The following is a 22,715-nucleotide window of genomic DNA, read 5'->3' on the forward strand; positions in this document are numbered from 1 at the left end:
CTGCTGAACAGAGAAGTGAAACTACCGTGACAGGCACCAGCACAACTCAGCTGCCATTAACAAGCCAGGAAACAACTACAACAATGTTGTTTTCATCAACAGAGACACCATCTACATCTGCTACAACTGTGACACCGAAAGCAACAAATCCATTAACAGCCTCAACTTCATTTCTCACCACAAATGAAGAAACAAGCTCGACCAACACTGGTCATTCCCCAACAACAATCCTTTCCCCCACATCTAAAGAGACATCACCAAGTTCACAATCTACATTCACTCCAATAACTTCTCATTTCACTCAAACATCTGCTGAACACAGAAGTGAAATAACCACAACAGGCACCAGTACCACTCAGGTGCCATTAACAAGCCAGGAAACATCTGCAACTATGTTGTCTTCAACAATGGAAACACCATCTACATCTGCTACAACTGTGACACCCACGGCAACAAATGCATTAACAGCCTCAACGTCATTACTCACCACCAATGAAGAAACAAGCCCAACCAACTCTGGTCATACCCCAACAACAATCCTTTTCCCAATGTCTAATGAGACGTCACCAAGTTCACAATCTACATTCACTCCATTAACTTCTCATTTTACTCAAACATCTGCTGAACACAGAAGTGAAACAACCACAACAGGCACCAGTACCACTCAGGTGCCATTAACAAGCCAGGAAACATCTGCAACTATGTTGTCTTCAACAATGGAAACACCATCTACATCTGCTACAACTGTGACACCCTCGGCAACAAATGCATTAACAGCCTCAACGTCATTACTCACCACCAATGAAGAAACAAGCTCAACCAACTCTGGTCAAACCCCAACAACAATCCTTTCCCCAACATCTAAAGAGACATCACCAAGTTCACAATCTACATTGATTCCAATAACTTCTCATATCACTCAAACATCTGCTGAACACAGAAGTGAAACAACCACAAGAGGCACCAGCACAACTCAGCTGCCATTAACAAGCCAGGAAACAACTACAACAATGTTGTCTTCATCAACAGAGACACCATCTACATCTGCTACAACTGTGACACCCTCGGCAACAAATGCATTAACAGCCTCAACATCATTACTCACCACAAATGAAGAAACAAGCTCAACCAACTCTGGTCATTCCCCAACAACAATCCTTTCCCCAACATCTAAAGAGACATCACCAAGTTCACAATCTACATTCACTCCATTAACTTCTCATTTCACTCAAACATCTGCTGAACACATACGTGAAACAACCAGAACTGGCACCAGCACAACTATTCTTCCATTAACAAGTCAAGAAATATCTACAACTGAGATGTCTTTATCAACAAAGATGCCATCTACATCTGCTACAACTGTGACACCAAAAGTAACATCTATATTACCAGCCTCAACGTCATTACTCACCACCAGTGAAGAAACAAGCTCGACCAACACTGGTCATTCCCCAACAACAATCCTTTCCCCAACATCTAAAGAGACATCACCAAGTTCACAATCTACATTGATTCCAATAACTTCTCATTTCACTCAAACATCTGCTGAACAGAGAAGTGAAACTACCGTGACAGGCACCAGCACAACTCAGCTGCCAATACCAAGCCAGGAAACATCTACAACTATGCTGTCTTCAACAATGGAGACACCATCTACATCTGCTACAACATCAACAAGCACAGTGAATACTGGACCATTACCAACGTCAAAGGCTTTGACATCGGTGGAAATAATGAGCACAAAGAAATTTACAACAGTCAATCATTCAACATCTACCATTATTCCCCATTCAACTTCTGCCTTGGGGACAACATTGTCTCCAACTTCTCAGTGTGAGAACTGTCAATGTATCGGTGGTACCTGTGAATTCAACGTGACACTTGGAAGATGTCTCTGCCACTGTCAAGAGTTTGTTTTTGGAGATGTCTGCTCTCTTGGAATGAATGACACAAAAGCTCATGTTGGTGAGGTTTTTCATTTCTTATTAGTTCTTCAAAATCTTGCAGAAATAATATAGTGTGTCATTCTGGTTTTGATATTCTACCCCTTAGCGTTGAATGTATAATGTTATTGCATTGTATGTTTTTACAAAATTAATGTTGTCTTCTTGGTTGTTTTTCAGATACTGGAGCATTACCAACCCGAAAGTCTAATTTCACTCTGGAAATCAGTGTCACTTTTCAGCCAGCTTTTAATAACCTGAGCTCACCTCAATCATTAGAATTCATCAAGACATTAGAAAAACAGGTAGACAGTTTTTTAATTGTTGCAAGACTTTTTGTATTTTAAATGTAGGAGTATTTACTTTTCTCTTTCAACTTAATTTTGTAACACATAAGTGTGCCTGTTACTGATTACATAACGGCCTTTTGTATTTATTTGTGTTTTGTTGTTTTGATGTTAAAGGTGCTGTAGACGGCATTCACAGCATTAATATAGCAGAAAACAAATATTTTCTTTTGTAAATGTAGTTAATCCATGTCGTCCTTCCTAGAGTATGAAGTCACACTCCATCTAGGCGTTTTAATCTGATCCTCTATGACCCTTTTGTTGTCTGTCTGGCAGTGTGTGCATGTTACCTCACTATACACTGCAAAAAAGCCAACTTGTATTTTTTGGCCTAAAACAGTGATTTAATTTGGTAAAACTTGTAAATATAAATTACTGACATTTAGGGCAATAATGTTAGCACAACAAAGGAAGCCAGTTGTCTGCTCAAAAACAAGTTTGTGAGTTGTTACTTAGATGGGGTTCAAAACAAGGGACAATAGTTCTGCTAACTCTTATTTCTTTGTTGTGAAATTTTGTCATTAGCGAAAGCTCGCGGCTAACTGATGCTAGCGGCGCTGCTTGTTTCAGCTACAAGAGTAGCCATTAGCATATCAATGCTAACTCAAAATTGTGGTCACAACATTAGCTGACATTTCATAGCGGCGTTACAATCGTGCCAGAGAAATTCAGAGTTGAGCAAACTCAAAGACAAAACTCAAAATATTTTGTTTAATTGTCCAACATAACATTTTATCGAAGTTTGATGCCTTGAAATTTTGAGTTCACCCAACTTTTCTTTTTTTGCAGTGTAGTTCCTGTGTGTGTGTCCCACTTGGTGCCACTCTTTGCATTTTCCATTTTACTAAAGTAACAAATAATATTAATTATGGGCAGGCCTGTCTCCATCTGCTCTGTTGCCATTTTTAACACTTTTGCAAGACTTGCTGCTAGCCGCCAGCTCAGCCAGTGCTATGTTGAGAGCCATGTGCAGTCAATTGATATCCTCTGAATATCAGATACATCACCTTTAATACTATAATATTTTTTTCATTTTTTGTTATAAACATGCTATAATAACTGTCCTGTGTTGTAGCTTGAAGCCCTTTGCAGAGAAGCAGATCCACAATCCTTTAAAGAAGTACAAGTCATCAAGTTGTCGTAGGTTTTCAGTCATCTTTACTACTACAGTTATTTAAATTACTCTTTAATCGTGTCAAAGATGTTTTATTCCATTTCTTTCTTATTTTCTTTAATAGAGAAGGAAGTGTTGTTGCGGAGAGCGTGGCAGTGTACAACTATCTGAACAATGAAACTCAAATCGACTTTGTCAACAATCAGCTTGAAGGGGTGCTGACTAATATCTTGAATGATACAAAAAACCTCAAAAACATTTCTAAGGCCTTTAATAATTCAGCTGTGCTGTTGAATGGAGTCACTTTCCAGCCACCAAATATTACAAGTAAGTGTACTCTGTCAGTTCTAATTTGACTATATTTGACTTATTGCTGCTTTTAACAGTCTGTGTCTTCATTTCTTTATCAACATTTCTATATGTAGCAGACGGCTTTCTGCTCTCACACTGCGTTGTGTTTTGTTGAAATAATTGAGACGTGGTTAAGTATCTGTGGGGGGTTTTTCTTCACAGGAAAAATGAAAAAAAAACACAGGCGTTACACAGGAGCCACACAGCCACTCTCCACCCTCCACTTTGAGCACACACAGCTCTTTTTTTTATATCGCACAATAAATGATATAGCCTATACTACATTATAAACAACATGAAAATACATAAACTCTCTTACACACCTCTCACAGTCTAAAAAAAAATAATTTTGCCCGCATATCTAATTTTTTATAGTGCAAAAATATTAAGAACATGAACTAAATTAAACAACTGGCATACCTTCACAGGAAAAATGGAAAAAAACACACAGCCACTCTCCACCTTCTACAAAAAAAATAAAATTAAAATTCACATAAACCACAATAAAACTATACATGACACATGAGATAACACAATTTCAAATCAGCATAAAAGAGAGAGAAATAAAAATAAAAAAGTTTTAACTAGCATAAGGCTTAGTTAGCTAACTCTGAATGCATAACTAGATTTAAAGTTAAATTTATAAATTGTAAGTAACTGTAAGCTTGACCCACAATTCATAAACTTCTTACATAGCATTATATATCAACATATTGTGGTTTTGAATGGAAAAAATAGTGAAAATAAATAGAGAGAAATTTATTTTATTTTATAACTCACCCACTTTGAGCACACACAGCTCTTTGATGCTAGGTGGTGTAACGCCAAAACAACTCCCCAGAGGAACAAAAGGCATGAATTGATAACCACCATAGGAACTTTTTTACAGGCAGAAAATAATTATATTTTTGGGGAAGTTCACAACAGAGAAAAAATATTTTGTTTAGGGAAAACAAATAAACAAAATTAAATAAAAAAATTGACCTGGCTACATATATACTGTACATATAATCTATAATACATCTTTTTTCCCTTCTTTCCATCAGATATCACCCAATTGGAGCCTTTCATAAACTGCTCTCAGTTTGTTGGTTACACAGCAGAGATTGTTAACGGTCTGTGGCAGTGTGCTGGACCGTGCAAAACAAACCCTGATTACTGTCATCAACACGGACGGTGTGACAATGACATCCACAGAGGGCCCCTCTGTAGGTAAGTAAAACCCATAAGAACCCATCAGTGGTGGAAAGTAACAGTACAAAGTACATTTACTCAAGTACTGTACTTAAGTATAATTTTGAGGTACTTGTACTTTACTTGAGTATTTCCATTTTATGTAACTTTATACTTCTACTTCACTACATTTAGAGGCAAATATTGTACTTTTCACTCCACTTAATTTAGCTGATAGCTTTAGTTACTTTTCAGGTCGAGATTTAACATAAACAAACATGATTAATTAAAAGTGTTTTTTTTTTAAATTAAATCTTATAACAGTATATTAAGTAGTTAAAATGAGCCATGTCTTTAGAAAAATTAAAGCACTTACATAAATGCATCAATACAAATAGCCTAATGTAATAATATATTTGGAATAAATATTACAATCTGAGTGGGTCCATTCTGCATAACGAGTACTTTTATTTTTGACACTATAAGTACATTTTGATGCTGATCCTTTTGTACTTTTACTTCAGTAAGTTTTGAATGCAGGACTTTTACTTGTAGTGGAGTCATTTCACAGTGTGGTGTTAGTACTTTTACTTAAGTAAGAGATCTAAATACTTTTCCCACCACTGGAACCCATGGTGACACGCGTGTAACAAACACTTTAAATGTTCTAGAATCTCCCATATTCAGCTTTATGCTTCACATTAACTCATTAAGTCCCTCAGCAAGACTGTTTGACTGTGACAAGAAGTGACTTCTCCAAAATATGTGTCTGACTGGAAACAGAAATGTTAAAAAGTAGCTAATTTCAAAAAGCTTATTTTTGTTTAAACTCATTTAACAATTTAAATTCTAATCAGTATATTCATATACATATATTCATATATTTATATTTGGTCAAAGTACATTTGACCAAATATAAACAAAAAATAATCCTATCCTATCCTGTCACAATTTTGATATACACTACTGGTCAAAAGTTTTAGAACACACCAACTTTTTCAGAATTTAATTGAAAATTATGCAGTTTAATGTCTCAGTGTACTCTGAAATTAATGCACATTTGCAACATTTAAAATTCTTTATTGAGCATGATAGTGTTTTGAAAGTTAAAAAAAAGATTCAAAATTACATTTTATGTTGGACTAAAGGACTAAAAAAAGACACAAAATGACAAAAAAAGACACAAAATGACTTACAAAGACATGAAAAGAATTAAAAAATGGACAAAATAGCCCAAGACTCCATAGAGTTAAGTTGTTAACCCATTTCTTGTTCCCTGAAAAAAGGCCTACTTGTATAATTCTGAAATGTACATTATTTTTCAGTTTTGGTTAAGCTTACCTTTTTTTATTTACCTCTGGCAGTTCACCACTTACCTTTGTACCCTTTCAAGCTGTTCATTTGACTTGAACTGCTTGAATTTCAATAAAAAACTGGAAAAATTGGGGTGTTCTAAAACTTTTGACCGGTAGTATATGTGGTGGAGATGCAAAGAAAAAGGCAAATTTGTGTTTCTGTAAGCAGAAAAGTTGTCTAGTTTATTTATTTTAAAATAAGAAATATCATAAACATAACTTCCATAAATGCCCAATGTAACATGTATGTCATATCACAGATCTTTGACATTTAGAGGTAGTATTTATTTTATTAAAACATCATAAATGTGTTCAATGTGGTCCACTTGGTCTGTGGTATATCCCCCATCATTTTCCTTTAAGGATAAACAGGTCTGGGTTCTTATGGGATAAAGACCAGTTTTTACCCTAATTCCAGGGAGCTTAAATACTTTTACTTTTGCTCTTAATATTATGTCTTATTAATGCTTTTCCCTCTTGTCGTCCTTCTGTCCAGCTGCTTCAGCTCCAGCCTTGAGCAGTTTTACGGCCCACAGTGTGAACTTTTCCGCCGCGGTCCAGGTTTCTGGGGCGCGCTGTTTGGATCATTGGCTGGAGCACTCCTGATCTTCATTATCATTGTCATTGCTGTGATTGTCAAAAAGAGACATATGCGTATTTGGTGAGTTATAATGCTTGTTATGCATCTTCCTACACTGTAAAAAAGAATCTGTTAAAATTACGGTAAATTACCGGCAGCTGTGGTTGCCAGAACTTCACCGTAAAAAATACAGTGAGTGGGTTTTCGACTGTAAATATAAATATCAGCAAAATGTGTAATTTAGAATGAAAGGTCCTGTTATTTTTAGGGTAATTGTTTCATTGTGACATCATGGTATTTCTCCATTAACTTTACATGAAAATGTTATATTTTTACAGCAAAACTGCGTGTTTCCTACTGTTTATGACAGTAAAAGTAAAAGTTTTGTGCTATTCTTATACAAACATTTTTTACAGTGTATATAGTAATATCCCAATGGTCAATCAAATCAATTAAGCTCTTTTTATTTTAGGAAAAGAAGCAACTCCTACAACAGAAGACTGTCTGCTTTTGAAGAGGATTTCTTTGACTTCTCTAACACAGGTGTGTGTTTGTGTCTCTTTTTTCATTGTAATCACTGATGTGTTTTAACAATTTCTCAGTTATGACTCTTAGCATTTCCTGTTTTTAATATTATCATATTCTTTTTTTCCAGGAGGTCACAACTTGGGATTTGCAGGCACTTATACACCCCGATTTCAGGTATTCTTGTTTACTATTACATACAGTACCTTTAGAAATACTGATGAATTTAAGGTTGTAGTTATAATGTCGTTCTTGTTTCTCTCCAGCCCACAACAAGACGTCCAGAGGTTCGGAACGTCAACCCTTGATGAAGGCTACAGACTGAATTTTTTTTTTGTTTGAATTACAATGTTTTTTTAATGCTAGCATTCAGGAAAATTACAAATCAGTATGAGCTACTAACTTTATATTGCACGTGATATACTCGTAAATTGTTATTATGATATTTATGACTTTATTTATATTGATTGTAATTAAATGTTGCCTTTTTTGCCCTGATATAAAAATGATCATATCAGGTCAGACTCATTTATTTTACACCACAGCCATTGTAATGTGTTAAGCTGTTATTGATGTTCTCCTCATTATGCTGCACTATGATTTTATTGTGTTTGTTGTCAGCGAGCAATACTGTGCTGCAATATAGAAAATCGCAAGGTAAAACAAAAATATGTAAAACTTATTTAATCACGTCCCATACTGAAACTTTTGCCCAGGGGTTGTTTCAGCTCTGTTGACGTCACACGCTCTTATCTCTGAGAACATTTTTGACCTCCTGGCTTTTTGCTGCAAGCATTATACGTCTACATTTACTAAGAATGCATTAAATAATTTAAAAAATGTAGAAAATGCTCTGAGTTTACGTAGATGCAATGGGAACCAGGACTTAAGCTACTTATAAGAATAAAATTGAAATGTTTTCAAGCTGTTCTGAATGAGTGTAGACTTTATCAGTGTTGACATGAGGGTTGGAGCAAGTTAACATTCAAATGTCAATGTTTTTGGTAGCCTAGTATTTAATAAATTGCTGCAATGGGCTGTGCCTCTTTGTGTAATATTTGACATATGGATACGCCCAGTGATGTAAAAAGTATTCAATAATAATCAAACTCTGGTGCGGTTAAAGACTTGTTCGTTTAGTTTAGTTTATTATTAAGATCCCCGTTAGTGGCAGCGAAGCCACAGTTATTCTTCCTGGGGTCCAACACTATCAAATATATAGTTGAAAACACAAAACATAACTAAAAACAAATAAGTGAGCGATATGCTTCACCTAACAAAACAAAAATAGAGTGAACGTTTACACTTCTTAACTGTGTTTAAATTTAATTTCAATTTATAACGATGAATTACCTATTTTTTGTTCAAACAATATCTCATTGTACACAAAATTGCACACCCAGCATGTGTCCATTGTATAATAGTTTAATTGTGCAATAAAAGCTTGTGTATATATATTAAAATAGATCATTCTCACTGTACTGCACTTTCAAAATAAAAAAAGTAATTGTGCACAAAAATGAGAAATGTCATTGTTGAACAAAAATAGTTATTATTGTTGGTAAGTCTCCTTGTTTCATCAATGAATTTGTATCTTCCAAATATACTTAAATGAGATTTTTAAATAAGCTAAAATAAAGGGTTTGAATGCAATATAATAAAATATAATCTTTGCTGTTTTTTAATGTGCCCCTCTGATTAAACACTGGCCCCTGCTTGGCCCCCACAGTAAAACTGGACTAGAACCGCTACTGCTAATGTGGCTCAATTGCACTGTGAGCGTAATCCGACCAGAATCTGACCCAATTAAAGGAAATTAACCGAAATGCAGTGGATTGTGGGCTACAAAGACATATAATATTATACAGATAAAATGCGTGTCCTTCAGTTTCACTCTGTTGGCTACCACTGAGCTAAAGCTAATTTCTCACTGCATAATTATCAACATATTGCTCAAAATAACTCAATATTTACCTTCCTGGTAGAAGCAGATGGTGGTAGGAGCATCAAGGCTCGCCTTTATCTGATTCTACAGCTGTCTGATCTCACCGCAGCACTTTGTAAATAATGGATCAACAAATTGGTGAGGACCCGGAGCCTTAACCCTTTATCAGGCAAAGAACTATATTTGGTAACTTCAGGTAATATTTCGAGAAAAAAGTTGCAAATTTACTAGATTAAAGTGGCAAATCTACAAAAAAAAAAGTTGCAGATTTACAAGAAAAAAGTGGGAAAAAAGCTACTTTTTTCGCTCAGATTCACCACTATAAATCTCATAAATCTGCAATTTTTTTTCTCGTAGATTTGCCACTTTAATCTCGTAAACTTTTTTTCTCAAAATATTATTTTCGTATGTTTTTTTACACATTCTGGCAGTATGTAATATCCTCCAATATTCTCTAGGGTTGAAATTGGTGAATCTGGGAGAAAAAAGTAGCTTTTTTCCTACTTTTTTCTCGTAAATCTGCGACTTTTTTTCGCACAGACTTGCTACTTTAAGTCTCTTAAATCTGCGACTTTTTTTCTTGTAGATTTGCCACTTTAATCTAGTAAATTTGCAACTTTTTTCTCTAAATATTACCTGAAGTTACCAAATATAGTTCTTTGTCTGCAAAATGCACAACCGTATCGTATCAGAGAGGTGGATATTTATATTTGAATAAGTGTAAATCAGATTATTTCTCCCCCAAGACCCCCAAGTCTGAGAGGCTCATGGCTGCATGTGAATGTCCCTCAAAGTCAGTAACAGCATCCTGTCACTAGATGGCAGACACACACTCAATTTACCTTCTTGCCTTTACAGCATGTTCAAAGAGAGGCACAGAGTCAAAGGGGGGTTTAATGCCATTAATTATTATCTATGAAGGGAATTAGAGTGAAAATGTGTCTTTGTTTAATTACCCTCGCCAGTGACCAGAATTGGGATTTTGTACTTTCAGCATCAGGTAACAACAGTCCAATATTGTTGTTCCTGCCAGTCTTATTCGCTGTGATTCTGACATTCATGAGATCTTTTTTAAACGGTGCCACTGTGCTTCAAAATGCTGCTGCACGTCCCTGCTGCTGGTCCTCAACGTCCCTATAATGTTCACTGGTGGCTGTTTGTGTCCACCTAGTGGCCCACTCAGAGGACAGACCTGTGACCAAGTTCTTTACCTTCACTTGATGTACTATATTTTCTTTACAAGTACTCTGACCTGAGTAAAATTTAACCAGCAACACCTCCGTCTAAGTTAAATATTTACAACTTTGTCCATCCCTCACGGCAAACGATAAGAAAAGTTACAACTAAAGAAAATTATAAATGCACACTGTGGAATTAAATAGAAGATTTTCGAGATTATCTTACTGCAAGTTGTTTTGGAAAATGTGATGGGAATCAGAATAACCTCAAAAGAGTCAACACTGAACCTGCAAACGCTCCTTATTTTGGCTTTTGAGAATATGCAGATGTGCAGTAACCAAAAGTATATATATATATATGTGTGTGTGTGTGTGTGTGTGTGTGTGCGTGCGTGTGTGTGTATTAAGAGCCAGTCACAGAGAACAGACATGCTGTCTTCCACTCAGACTAATCAAGCAATTACTGAGGCAGTAATCATAATTACTGTAATAATTCTTATCATTAAAACAAGTTTGTTCCACTTGTTAATCCATCAGCAGTGCAAAGGACTTCTATCTAATTAGCTCAGGCCAAAAATACATTTGATGCAGCTGAGCCGCTACAGCTGGAAGTTGAGTCCCACAGACTCGATACCTGAACTGAATCCAAGTGAGGGTCGAAATCCAACAGCATGTTTGAGAAAAAGACAAAATCTGTCTTGACAAAGAGAAAGCCCGATGCTTAGTTCTTTCAAAAGTATACTTGACAAATTTCTTTTTTTATCATTGTGCTTAACTAGGTCGAGCAACTCCTGATTTTAAGGAATCATAACAGTGCTTTATACTGTCTGTTGCTGTTTTTAGCTGAATTATTTATTTGCACAGTCCGCTCCTGTTTTAATTCACTTATTCACTTACTTTTATTACCAGTGCATTCATGTGTGCATGCGTATACTTGTCTGTTTTTAACCAAATGCATGCTTGCATGTATTGTATTTTGCACATTGTGTTGCTTTAAGTATGTAATACTCTGTAAATAAATTTGAACTAAACCTCACAGATAATCATAATGCATTTCATGTGCATTTATGATCAAGTTTTATTTGAAAAAAAAAAATCAAAAGTCATGAAATTAGTCGAGTCTTAGAGAGTGATGTGTCGGAGTTCTGTTTTTTTACTTCCACAGTAGTGAAATAATGTGTTTTGCTTAGATGACAATTACAAACCACAAGCTTCATTAGTTCATCTGGCACTTGATCTTTCAAAATGAGCAGCCGGTCTTTTGGTCGCCACCCATGTTGTCACCGAGCAGCTCAGCAGGTGAAAGGCTTTACAGGGTGCCCAGGTGGTTCAAACTGCTGCCTTTTGTTACATTAATGCTTTATCAGGCAAAGAACTATATTTGGTAACTTCAGGTAATATTTCGAGAAAAAAGTTGCACATTTACTAGATTAAAGTGGCAAATCTACAAGAAAAAAAGTCGCAGATTTAAGAGATTTAAAGTGGCAAATCTGTGCGAAAAAAGTCGCAGATTTACGAGAAAAAAATGGAAAAAAACAACTTTTTTCTCCCAGGTTCACCACTTTAACCCTTAATAGGACACTCATTGAAATACTTGCAAATTCCAAATTTCAACCCTAGAGAATATTGGAGGATATTACATACAGCCAGAACGTGTAAAAAAAAAAACCATACGAAAATATTTTGAGAAAAAAATTGACAAGATTAAAGTGGCAAATCTATGAGAAAAAAATACGTAGATTTATGAGATTTAAAGTGGTCAATCTGGGAGAAAAAAGTTGCTTTTTTCCCCACTTTTTTCTTGTAAATCTGCAACTTTTTTCCCGTAGATTTGCCACTTTAAATCTCTTAAATCTGCAACTTTTTTTCTTGTAGATTTGCCACTTTAATCTAGCAAATTTGAAACTTTTTTCTCAAAATATTACCCTTACCAAATATAGTTCTTTGCCTGATAAAGGGTTAAGACACATAATGGTGAATCAATTGCTCTCAAACCTATACAGACATGGTCGATGCCTTGCTGACAGGTTATGGTGTAACTGTAATAATTTAGCAATTATTTGACCTTTAATGCTCTGTGTGGCTCGCTGTGGTTTCGGCTCGATGCCTAAACCACATGGAATCAAGTCAAGAGAAAAAAAACACTTGCAACATTGTTAAGTGCTTAAAAAAAACCTGTGGGCGCAAAGCTGGCTGCCACAGAGCATCAAAGCAGGAGGGGAGCGTGTTATAACCAGGAAGAGGAAGGCAAATCACTGTACACCTGTCAGTCGACCATTGTAAGTCACTCTTCTTTCTCTGGATGGAGGCCAGTCACAATAAGGCTCAGCATGAGGGTGTGTGGGTGATAAAACAGGCCAAGCAGCTGAGTTGAGAGTGCAGGATTGACAGATTGAAGAAACAGAACGAAGCAGGCTCATAAATAAGTCATTTTATTTTTGCTTTCTTTTTCAAAGACTATATACTTCATGACAACAAATGGAATTGTTAAATACTGTACACAGCATACTGTACTCTCCCAGTGCATGTCTTCACCACAGCAGAGAAGTTATTTCTTGATAAACTAGTCTTCATTCAGTTTTATTATTTCTAATAAGACATATGAATACCTTAAGATTAAATAGTATCAGTGTATGATGTAAACATTTTTTTCAGACATTTAAGTCAAAAGCAACATTGTGTTGGCAAGGTTTCATGAGCAGGAGGGAGAAGAAAAAGTATATTTCAATGACCATTTGACCTTAGTAGTTTCCCAAACTGAACACCGTGTTCGATACCAAGGGTTACTTCAATACATGTGCTACATTTATTATATCGTCCTGATGCTTCTTGAATAATCTACAACAATATAACTCATATTTTTTCTGGGCTGCCAGCAGCCAAAGTCTTTCAGACCACACCCACTGCAATCATGTAAGGCAGGAATGCATGAGCAGAACAGGAAAGTCTGTGTCAGGTAGGTAAACCTTGCACTGTCTTTGTAATGCGTCTGTATTAACAGGTTGGCCGAACATCTCTGTGATCTAAAATCTCTATTTAAGGATATCCGGTTAAAATCGACTGAAGTGTAACCTAATTAAAACTTGCGTCAGGTCACATTTGGAGCTGGTTACCTCATGTTTTATAGATCATTATTTCAGATTTAGGCTTTACTAATGGGGGATTATGTGAAATATAGGATTGATATCAAAGGGAGGTAGTACTTGAGGCAAATTATTTCCAAGCGACGACTCACAGCTTGACCAAAAAGATATAAGCTCCTCCACCTGTTTGATGGAATTTCAGTAAGAATAGCATACATTCACTTCAGGTCGATTTCTGTGCAACAAAACAGACCTGGACTCTGAAAGAAAGCACTTTTTTTCTCCTTTTTTTTGTTTTTTTAGAGGGCTGCAATTAGGCAGAGCACGGTAACAAGTATGGTTTTCTACCAATTGTAGAAAAGTTGCTTTATAAAGTCTCACCAGAACACTTTTCCAACTGCTGTTCACATGCACATATGCACAAACACGTCCACGCACATACATACACACACTCATATCAACAGACACCATATAAGCTGCACTAGACATTCCAATGGAAACATGCGTAGCTACCAGTAATGGTACCCACTGCTTTGTAAAAATGTACCATGTGGGAAATATACACGGATATAGTGGCCTGAGTAAGAGTAAAACTTCATCAAGGCAGGGAAACCATATCAGTGTCGATATAAAATAGCAAACAGAAAAGAGATTTGTGTGCTAGCATCCTTCATTTCGTTAAAAAAAATTAATTGGCCTTGTGTTTCGACTTCATATATTAAGTGATACTTTACATTACTGACCTTTTCTCCCTTGTGAGACACAAAAGCAGCATCAGTGCATCTCACAAAACATCCTCAACCTTCCAGGTACGGAAAAAAAACACTGAGCATGAGAGGTTCAAGGCCCGCTTGTACCTTCTGACTGTACCACGTCGTCAGCAAAAACAGCACGATATTGAATGTCGTGAAATTAAAATCATATCAAAAATAAGCTCTACAATGTTGAATTCTGCCCACAATCTATAGTCAGAGATGCAGTTTTCTTTACATAAAGTATCTCCGTTGTGATAGCTACTACAACATTACCAGTAACTGAAAACAGTGCGCACATACCCTGTGTTCAGAAAACATCGGGGGGTAAAAAAAAAAAAAAAAAAAAAAGTAAAAGCAGCTGTATGAGGGTTGTTAGCGTGCAGTTACACCATTTTTTCAAGTGGTTTTTGCTCATGTACAGTAGAGTCTGCTACTTCCACTACAACTTATCAAACTAAATCCACATGTGCTTTCCTGCTGGTGTGACAGTCCAAGTCCGAGTCTGATGCATCAGTATTGCGTGCCGCGGAGCTGAGAAACCGCTCGACACAAGGTGAGTCCATGAAAGCGGGCCGCTGAGGCAGGAGATAGTAATGTGTGGTGCTGGACTTCTTGCCGTTTTCCATAACGGGGAGGATGCACGGGGAGCCTTCGCTGTTTTGTCTTTGTAAACCCCGAAAGCTTACGTACTTCGGATCTGGTGCAAAGCTTTGTGTCGGGGGCATCACCCCGTTAAAGTACGTCGGGAGGCTCTTGGGGCTCGGGGTGCGGGAGCTTCCTCTGGACAAAGGTTCCCTCGGGGGCACCTTGGGCGGTTTGTCCTCGTCGCTGCAAGCCCCAGACGAGACCTCTGCTGACCAGCGGCGGTAGTCTCCTGTCTTGATTGTTCGTGGCGGGATGGGGGGCGGCACCTCGCCCTTGTCCATACTTTGAGTGTGCCGTTTGTGGCACGTGAGGCGCAGCAGAGAGGGCTTGTTGAAGGATCCGGCCGGGCCGGAGTGTGAGCGCCGCAGCCTCCTCTGAGCTTTGTCCTGCTGTCTCTGACAGACCACCGGCTCAGGAGGTTCATGTCTCTGCTGCTCGTGATGTTCCCGCACTTCCTGTGGAGGAGGGGCCTGATGCTGCTGCTGCTGATGCTGATGATGCTGATGATGCTGCTGTTGGGGCTGTTGGGGCTGTTGCTGTTGGGGCTGCCTCGGGCTTTGCGGTCCTAATGGCCCATCATAGTAGGCATAGTTAATCTGCCCGCAGTCCCTGAAGCTCCTCCGACTGGGGACTCCGTATCGGAAAGGAGACGGTTTGGAACACTGGTCGGACACCAGGCAGCGGCTGTCGTCCGAACTTGTGAAAAACTCTACCTCGTTGTCCATAGCCTGCTCGGGGGAGATGTCTGTGTGCGGAGGGATCGGGGGCAGAGGCTTGGAGCATCTGCCCGGCGTCTGTGGGGGACTGCTGCACTCGTACACAGAGAGCCGCTGGAATGAGGGGACCACCTGGTCGTCATCAGCAGGACTTGGGGTGGATGGTTCAGCGCTGCAGGATAAGGGGAGGTGGGAGGGCCGGGATTTCTTCGGAGGTAATCTCTGTGAGCTGGGACTGTGTTTATGTCCTGTCAGGGAGGAAAAATAAAAAAAATAAGCATCACACACACACACAGAGTATTAAATTGGTGAACAACAATCATAATTTACTACTACAACTTCACCGCGTCCTGTAAAAAAGGACTCCTGTGGAAGACTAGCTTCTGGAAAACCACTTACTGTATCCAGTAAGAAACAACACATGCAATGCAGCGTTTGTGTATTTCAAAAGACAAATCACGATGACTTACTTTCATGACTTAGAGACGGTGGAGGGGGCCCTTTATGCTGCGCACGAGAGCTGTGGTCTGAGTGTGCAGTGTCCATACTGAAGTAGAAGCTGCTGGAAAAAAACATGAAAATAAATCAATTAGACTCAGTTTTAAAAAGCTGCAAAAACCCACCTTTTCAAAATAGCTTACAATACCTGAACTCATAATCTCTCATCTCTGTTTAGTTGTTTTCTTCTGTATTTTGTGTTTGTGTGTGTCTAATTTCCTGTCATGTTAAGCGACTTTGAATACCTTTAAAAGCACTATATAAATTTAATGTATTATTATTATTATTGTTATTATTTAATTGTGCTTTACAAGAAATCCCAGACTGACCTGAACCATAAAAGTGCAGCATGTCATGCAGGTTTTTAAAGAAATATGAGAAATCTTCCCCTAACAGACTGCTAGTTGTGGCACATGAACACTCACTTGTCCAGCTCATGGCGATAGCTCCAGGAGGGTTTGGATCCAGCCATGCGGTGACAGTAGCTGCCCCTCAGGAAGGGGTTTTCTATTGGGAAAGAGATCTCCTGGGCAGTCAGGCCCACTGTGGACATGCTCCAGGCACACTCGGGTCGCATCAAAGTCAGGAAACACTCAGATCGCCCGGCTGGCTGCTCCCGCTTCTGGTGTACCTGTAACACAGCCAAGACAGAGACATGAATAAGGCGAAAAAAGGAGGTTGAAAGCAAAAGCAGATGAAGAGAAACAGAACATGTGGTCGTGCATTGAAAAGCACCGTCTGGAAGCTGAGCCAACATCGTCTACTGAAGCCAAGATAGAAGAGAAAGTTTTGATATTAGAATATAAAACAAATCATCTCCCACTCCCTGCTGCCAAACAAACCAAATATTTAGTTACAGCCTTTTGTTTGGGATTCTTTTCACTCTTAAAAAAGACAAGACAACAATCTCTTATGACAAAGGAAAGACAAGATTTTAGGACACTTATGTCCCAACACCATGAGGACACAATATTGCCAAAATCTGATCCTGATATCGGTAATTTTGTGTCTTGACAACAATATTTATCCTGATATACTATAATTATAATACATTTTATTTGTACAGTGCTACAAAAGGATGCTCAAAGACATTTGAAATGATAAAACAACAGGAAACAGTATCAACAATATCACTATAGAAACAGGTACAAACCACTACTTTTATTGGCAATTCAATGAAGATAGTCTATATATGAAGTAATACATTATAAAGCTTAAGTTTTTGTACACTTGCGCGCAAGGATCAGAATATAAACGGTCATCAAAATAATGCAATGTTGCCATAAAGCAGTTCAGCTTATACTAAGACTGAATAATTTTTATATCGTTTTGGTGAAAAATATATTGTCATATGACATATAGCACAGAGGGCTCTGTCATTTATAATGTTCTGGTCAGAGTAATTTACAATGAAAGCAGAAAAGCAGTAGACAGACCAAAATAACTAACAATCTTGATGTTAAAATGTTGCTGTTATGCACAGATTGTGTTTCTGTTTGTTGACCATGTCTACTTCTTTCAACAAGCGTGAGGCAGATGAAATATGGAAGTTAGAAAGCTGAGTTTGTTGAAGTGGAAATTGTGAAAGCAACTGGTGGAACTGACAAACAAATACAAGTTAATTCTCACCTTTATATTCAACCTCAGCCTTACATAAGATTCTATATGAAAGTCTAAACACCAGAACGTCGGAACATAGCAATCTTAGGTGTGAACTCATTAACCAACTTTCAGACTTGTATTTCTACAAACTGTGCCTCCGCTCTTCACAAGTTTACGGGTTATTTTAAACTTGACTGTGCTGCAATCTGGCTTGTCCTGAACAGCAGAGGAAGGGGCTCCTCCAGTAACCAGAGATATACCTGATGTTGCAAGAACTCCTCAAGTCAAATGACCTGAATGTTCGTGTCATGTCAAGTATGTGTCAGGCCTGAGTAAACAATGTGTACGATATTCAGAGGGGAGGAAAACCAGCAGCGTATTGATATTTCTGGGGTCAGCAATACACTGGAAGCAAAATATGATCTGATTTTTTTTTTTTTTTAAACCTCACACACCGGATTAACCTGTTCAGTATGTCACAATCTCTGGAGACATGAGTTTAGAAAGTGCTATATCAAAGTAGGAACCGCCTTTATCACTTGAATGGGGTCACTATGAGGGAGGCAGAATATAGAATTAAGACAATAACCAATAAATGCTTCTTAGTTAGGGTGACCTGAAGCGATAATTTCACATTTTGTAGTTCAAAAAGAAGTTCACAAACTGTTTACGCTCATCTGAGGGTAAAAAAAGGCTTTGGATTTAATATTTTGTAGCTCTGATCTAACTGACATCCCTATTAACAGTTCTGACTTAAAATTTCCATGCGTTTTTACAGTGAAGTTTGTCAAAAAACTTCACAAACATAATTTTATAGAGCGTTTTGCAGACAAATTCAGTTTAAATACTTGACACGACAATACATTATATAAATTCACACTGCCACCTACTGAAGCCAAGTGTGTAGATTCGGCGCCTGCTAAAAAAATTAAACCAATTTGGCTTTGTATTATTGGCTGACGATTTATTGGCTTTAATTTCACAATCCATGAAATACATTTCCAAAAATGTTGAAACGTTGTTCAAAGCACAATGCGATAATTTGCTCATCCTTTGTGACGTATATTCCACTGAAAACCCTTCAAAGCTCAAACTGAAACTTTTGTTTTTGTCAAAATACACTCTTTAAGTTTAACACAGCGTCACAACTTTTTTTGTGATCGTGGCTGTACATCCTGTCTGAGCCATGCACTGTTGCAGCAGAACGTCTAATGACTTCACCGCTGTATCACAAGTCCTATTTGTCAGAATGCAGCAGAACAGGTGCATCCATCCGGTGGCCCAGTGGTCATCTCTTCTGGAGACCACAAATGAGGTGTGTGCACACGCAGAGACACGCTGTCCTCCTTATAATGTTGGAGTGATGACTGAGAAGAACACGGCCCCCTCGTTCCTGCTCTTCTATGAGCCATATTTATGTGCTGCCCTGACAGCTGGTGAGAAACAAAGCTCTAAAACAACAGGAAGCCTGGGGGCATCAGTGTGAGCCAAACTGCCCAACAAGGCATGCACTCCCCATGCCCAGGGCCGTCGATTCGGTTCGGCGGGGATGGGAAGCAACATGATCCTCGATAATGAACCCCGGGGGCTTGTGCTTCCTCTTGCAACAGGTGCAAAGACGGTTCATCCTGGCAGTTAACCATTGGAGCATTTACAGGCAACAGGATTAAACAAATGATGCGTAGTCATGCAGAGCATTGACCCTGTTAAAGAGGAATTCTTCAAGTCAAATAATTCAGATCATTTGAGCAGAGAGTGGGAGTATTTATATGGTCAGGGCTGGCCTTTCTGTCCATACAATAGGTGGACAGGCCCAGTGTGGAGATACCACAGGGCCCATGGGTGCTGGGGAAGGAGCAGGTCTGATGACAGTGATGTAAAACATCAGGAGATAGCCTGCCTTTGATTCAGGATTGTAGTAGTCTGACACACACGCAGGCCTTGAAAGAAGCAGTTCACACCCCGATCATGACACCCCTGCAGCGGTTTCCGAGCAACCATACCCGCTCTACCTGTGCGGCAAGCAAACAGCGCGCACACCCCCTCACTTTACCGGATTGAGATAATAATGGTTAAAAGCCCTCTAGCAGGCAGGTGACTCACAACACACAAGTCAGATATCTGGCACAGCCAGGTAATGATGACACAGAGTGGGTAATTTCCCCTCAGTTAAAGCGGAAAAGGTAGGATATTTTAAATGGATTTTGAAAGGAAGACTCCAAACAGGTTACAGGTTTGCACAAAGTTATGTAAGGGTTCAGACACCTTATATTTATAATAAAGCTAGATATGGAGACTGAGCAAAAGTTGACAAACGTGTTCCTAATTCATTTTTGTCAGAATTAAAAAAAAAAAAAAACACCGAATAATGTCCACTAAAAGAAACGCTGCTGCTCCAAATGGCTGAGAAAATAATAATAAAATAAAATATCTAAAAATACACACAAATAATCGCAATAGGAGTTGAAGTTGCATCAATCAGCGGTGTCTGTCGTGCTGGCACCAACATACAAAACAATAGACAAGACATGGGCTCTTACAGCAGCAAACACCACACATTTCAAGCCACTTTCTGAACTTACCTAAATAACTTCGCAGTTCTCCACCGCTGACTCACTCCTACACTCCTGTTTGGCGAAGTATAGCTCCTTTATAGTTTCTTTCTTTTTCCTATTTGAGTCTGTAATCTTCTGATTGCATCAGGGGGGGAACAGGACGCCAGCGATTTGTGACGCTACAGCTAAAACTGTGACACTTTTCGATAAGTCTAGTATTGTAGTGAGATGTTTTATAAGCTCCACCACACGAGAGACGCGCTGGCTCCGCCCCCCCACACTTGCTCTTAAAGACGCAGTGTTCTTTTTTTTTTTTTCACTGCCTGCAAGTGTGCATACGTGCAGCATGGGACTGCACAATCACCCTTGAACATACTGTATACACAGGTCTAATTTAAGTTAACTTGATGTGATCAAAGTCTGCTTTTAACCTGAGAGGACGGAGCAGGTGTGAACACAAGGATCCAGTCAGCTGATAGACGGCTCCTCTGGGATGGGGACATGCAGGATCCAGTAAACACCTCAACAATTAGAGGTGCAGCTGCTCTGTGAATACATTAAACGCACTGCTCAGTGGTTGGCTGATGCAGTGGAGTGATGTTTATTCATACCTGCATGCTGTTCATAGCAGCAATAATGACAAGGTGGAACATCAGCCTTTGCATTGTGACCTATATTCTTTTTTAAAATGTGCTTTCAAAGTGTACAGTTCTGCAGGGAGACGAGGGCAGCAGTGGGGATGGCTCCAGAGTAGATAACGCAGACAACAGGCAGAGAAACACAGCCAGCAACACTCTTATCTGCACAGCTGCTGGCTGAAAGGAGCCCAGATTGTTTACTTATCAGATCACCCTGTGCATTTTGTTTTAGCAGGACCTGTTTTCTGTCGACCTGACATAATGTTCGCCTCAACACGGCAGCTTCAGGCGTTGATATAAATAGATCTTCTTTGTTTCTGTTTAGGTTAAATGTGAAAAATCATCCCTCACACCCTCTATTTCCAGTCACTTAGCCTACTTAGATCTTAAGTGGTGTTGTATTAACTATGTCACCTAACCTAACTGGGCTATACAAACCCAACACTGACATGCACACTAACCAAACACAGCGATACAATGGCTACAAACAACTTGTGTGTTGAATCAATAGTGGCAGAAAGCAAGAGGTGTGTGCGGAGAGAGAACACAGTGTTCTTGTGCCTGAGTTCGTAAATCCTTTACAGCTTGGGCAAGGGGGCCCCTCAAACCCAAAAGGCTTATCATAACATATTTGGCCCCTACATGGATTGGGCTATCGCTAATCCCCCTTTATAATTTCAGGCACATTTTTGGGATTCCCTGGGACAGTCGTGACCAGCAGAGGAAGGGGTTTTCTAGGTGAAATTTACAGTTTGTGTGTGTGATTGCGGATAAAATGAGCATCAGTGTTTGGATTAAAAATTATTAACAAGTTTTATCTGATGGATGGTGCAGGGAATACTCAACTATAACAATAAAGGTACATTTTGTGAAAGTGAAAGAAATGAAATGTAATCAAATCCAGTTAAAAAAAACATGTTTTATGTTTATTCCTGCTTTAAATGTCTGAATCTGCTGGAAAACTCTCCATGTTTCACCAAACAGACACACTGAGTGGGATAAAAAGGCTTCACGTTCAAACTGTCTCTCCTCCCACTTCAGCCCCCCCCCTCCTCCCCTCCCTGCTTGTGAGCCACATCGTGATGTCATCACTCACAGGAAGTGCCTTATAAAGTTAGTCAGGGAGGAAAAAAAATAGAAAAAGTTAGTCAGGGAGGGAGATAAGCACCCACAGCCAGAGGCAGCTCTGATGAGAGTTTGAGATGGCAGATGAAAGAAATCGTGTCAAAGAGGATATCCTTCTCAGGAAAAAAACTACTCTGCCTTTTCTTTGGTTCTGCTTCATGACTCATGCTGAGATTTATCCACCACTTCCAGCTTTCTCCCACCCCCTAAAAAATGACACCTTCGGCTCGTTTTCCTTTCAGCTGCACTTGGAGCAGAAAGGAATTTCCCTTTGTGGCTCACACTCCAACACAATGGTATACTTATGGAGTGACGCTTCAGTCTCTCAGCTTATTATGAATCCCTCACCAACAGGAAGGGTGGAGTTTAGTTGGAAATGGGGGGGGGGGGGAGTAGTCTGTATCATCAGTGTAAATGATTTATTCACTATGGAGGTCACAGCATTGATCGCTCCTGCCTGCTGAGGTCATTAAATTACGTGGATATTTAGCCTGCGTCCAAAGTTCACACTGATATAAACACAGCAGCAGAAGGTTCAGTGTTGTAGTAAGGTGACGTCAAGCCTGCCAGGCTGTAGGAGACTT

General features: G+C 38.8%; 2 protein-coding genes across 3 annotated transcripts; one reads left to right on the forward strand and one right to left on the reverse strand.

Annotated features, from left to right (window-relative positions):
* Window positions 1–1,636: 1,636 nt before the first annotated feature.
* On the forward strand, window positions 1,637–7,699 carry LOC131968125 (mucin-3B-like). Its single transcript, XM_059328868.1, has 9 exons — window positions 1,637–1,968; window positions 2,127–2,251; window positions 3,369–3,433; window positions 3,532–3,734; window positions 4,805–4,970; window positions 6,783–6,947; window positions 7,339–7,409; window positions 7,522–7,568; window positions 7,658–7,699. The coding sequence occupies exons 1-9, from the start codon at window positions 1,644–1,646 to the stop codon at window positions 7,697–7,699; spliced, it is 1,209 nt and encodes a 402-aa protein (XP_059184851.1). The 5' UTR covers window positions 1,637–1,643.
* Window positions 7,700–12,925: 5,226 nt separating this feature from the next.
* On the reverse strand, window positions 12,926–20,572 carry errfi1a (ERBB receptor feedback inhibitor 1a). Of its 2 annotated transcripts, none has more exons than XM_059330294.1 (4): window positions 20,396–20,572; window positions 16,637–16,842; window positions 16,184–16,272; window positions 12,926–15,961 (listed from the first exon to the last, which is right to left on the reverse strand). In XM_059330294.1, the coding sequence occupies exons 2-4, from the start codon at window positions 16,786–16,788 to the stop codon at window positions 14,802–14,804; spliced, it is 1,401 nt and encodes a 466-aa protein (XP_059186277.1). In that variant the 5' UTR covers window positions 16,789–16,842; window positions 20,396–20,572; the 3' UTR covers window positions 12,926–14,801. The 2 variants fall into 2 exon arrangements, with proteins under 2 accessions (XP_059186277.1, XP_059186275.1); XM_059330292.1 differs by having other exon boundaries at window positions 16,184–16,275.
* Window positions 20,573–22,715: the final 2,143 nt, after the last annotated feature.

The sequence above is a fragment of the Centropristis striata genome, chromosome 3 (assembly GCF_030273125.1).
Source record: "Centropristis striata isolate RG_2023a ecotype Rhode Island chromosome 3, C.striata_1.0, whole genome shotgun sequence".
NCBI classification, from domain to species: domain Eukaryota; kingdom Metazoa; phylum Chordata; class Actinopteri; order Perciformes; family Serranidae; genus Centropristis; species Centropristis striata.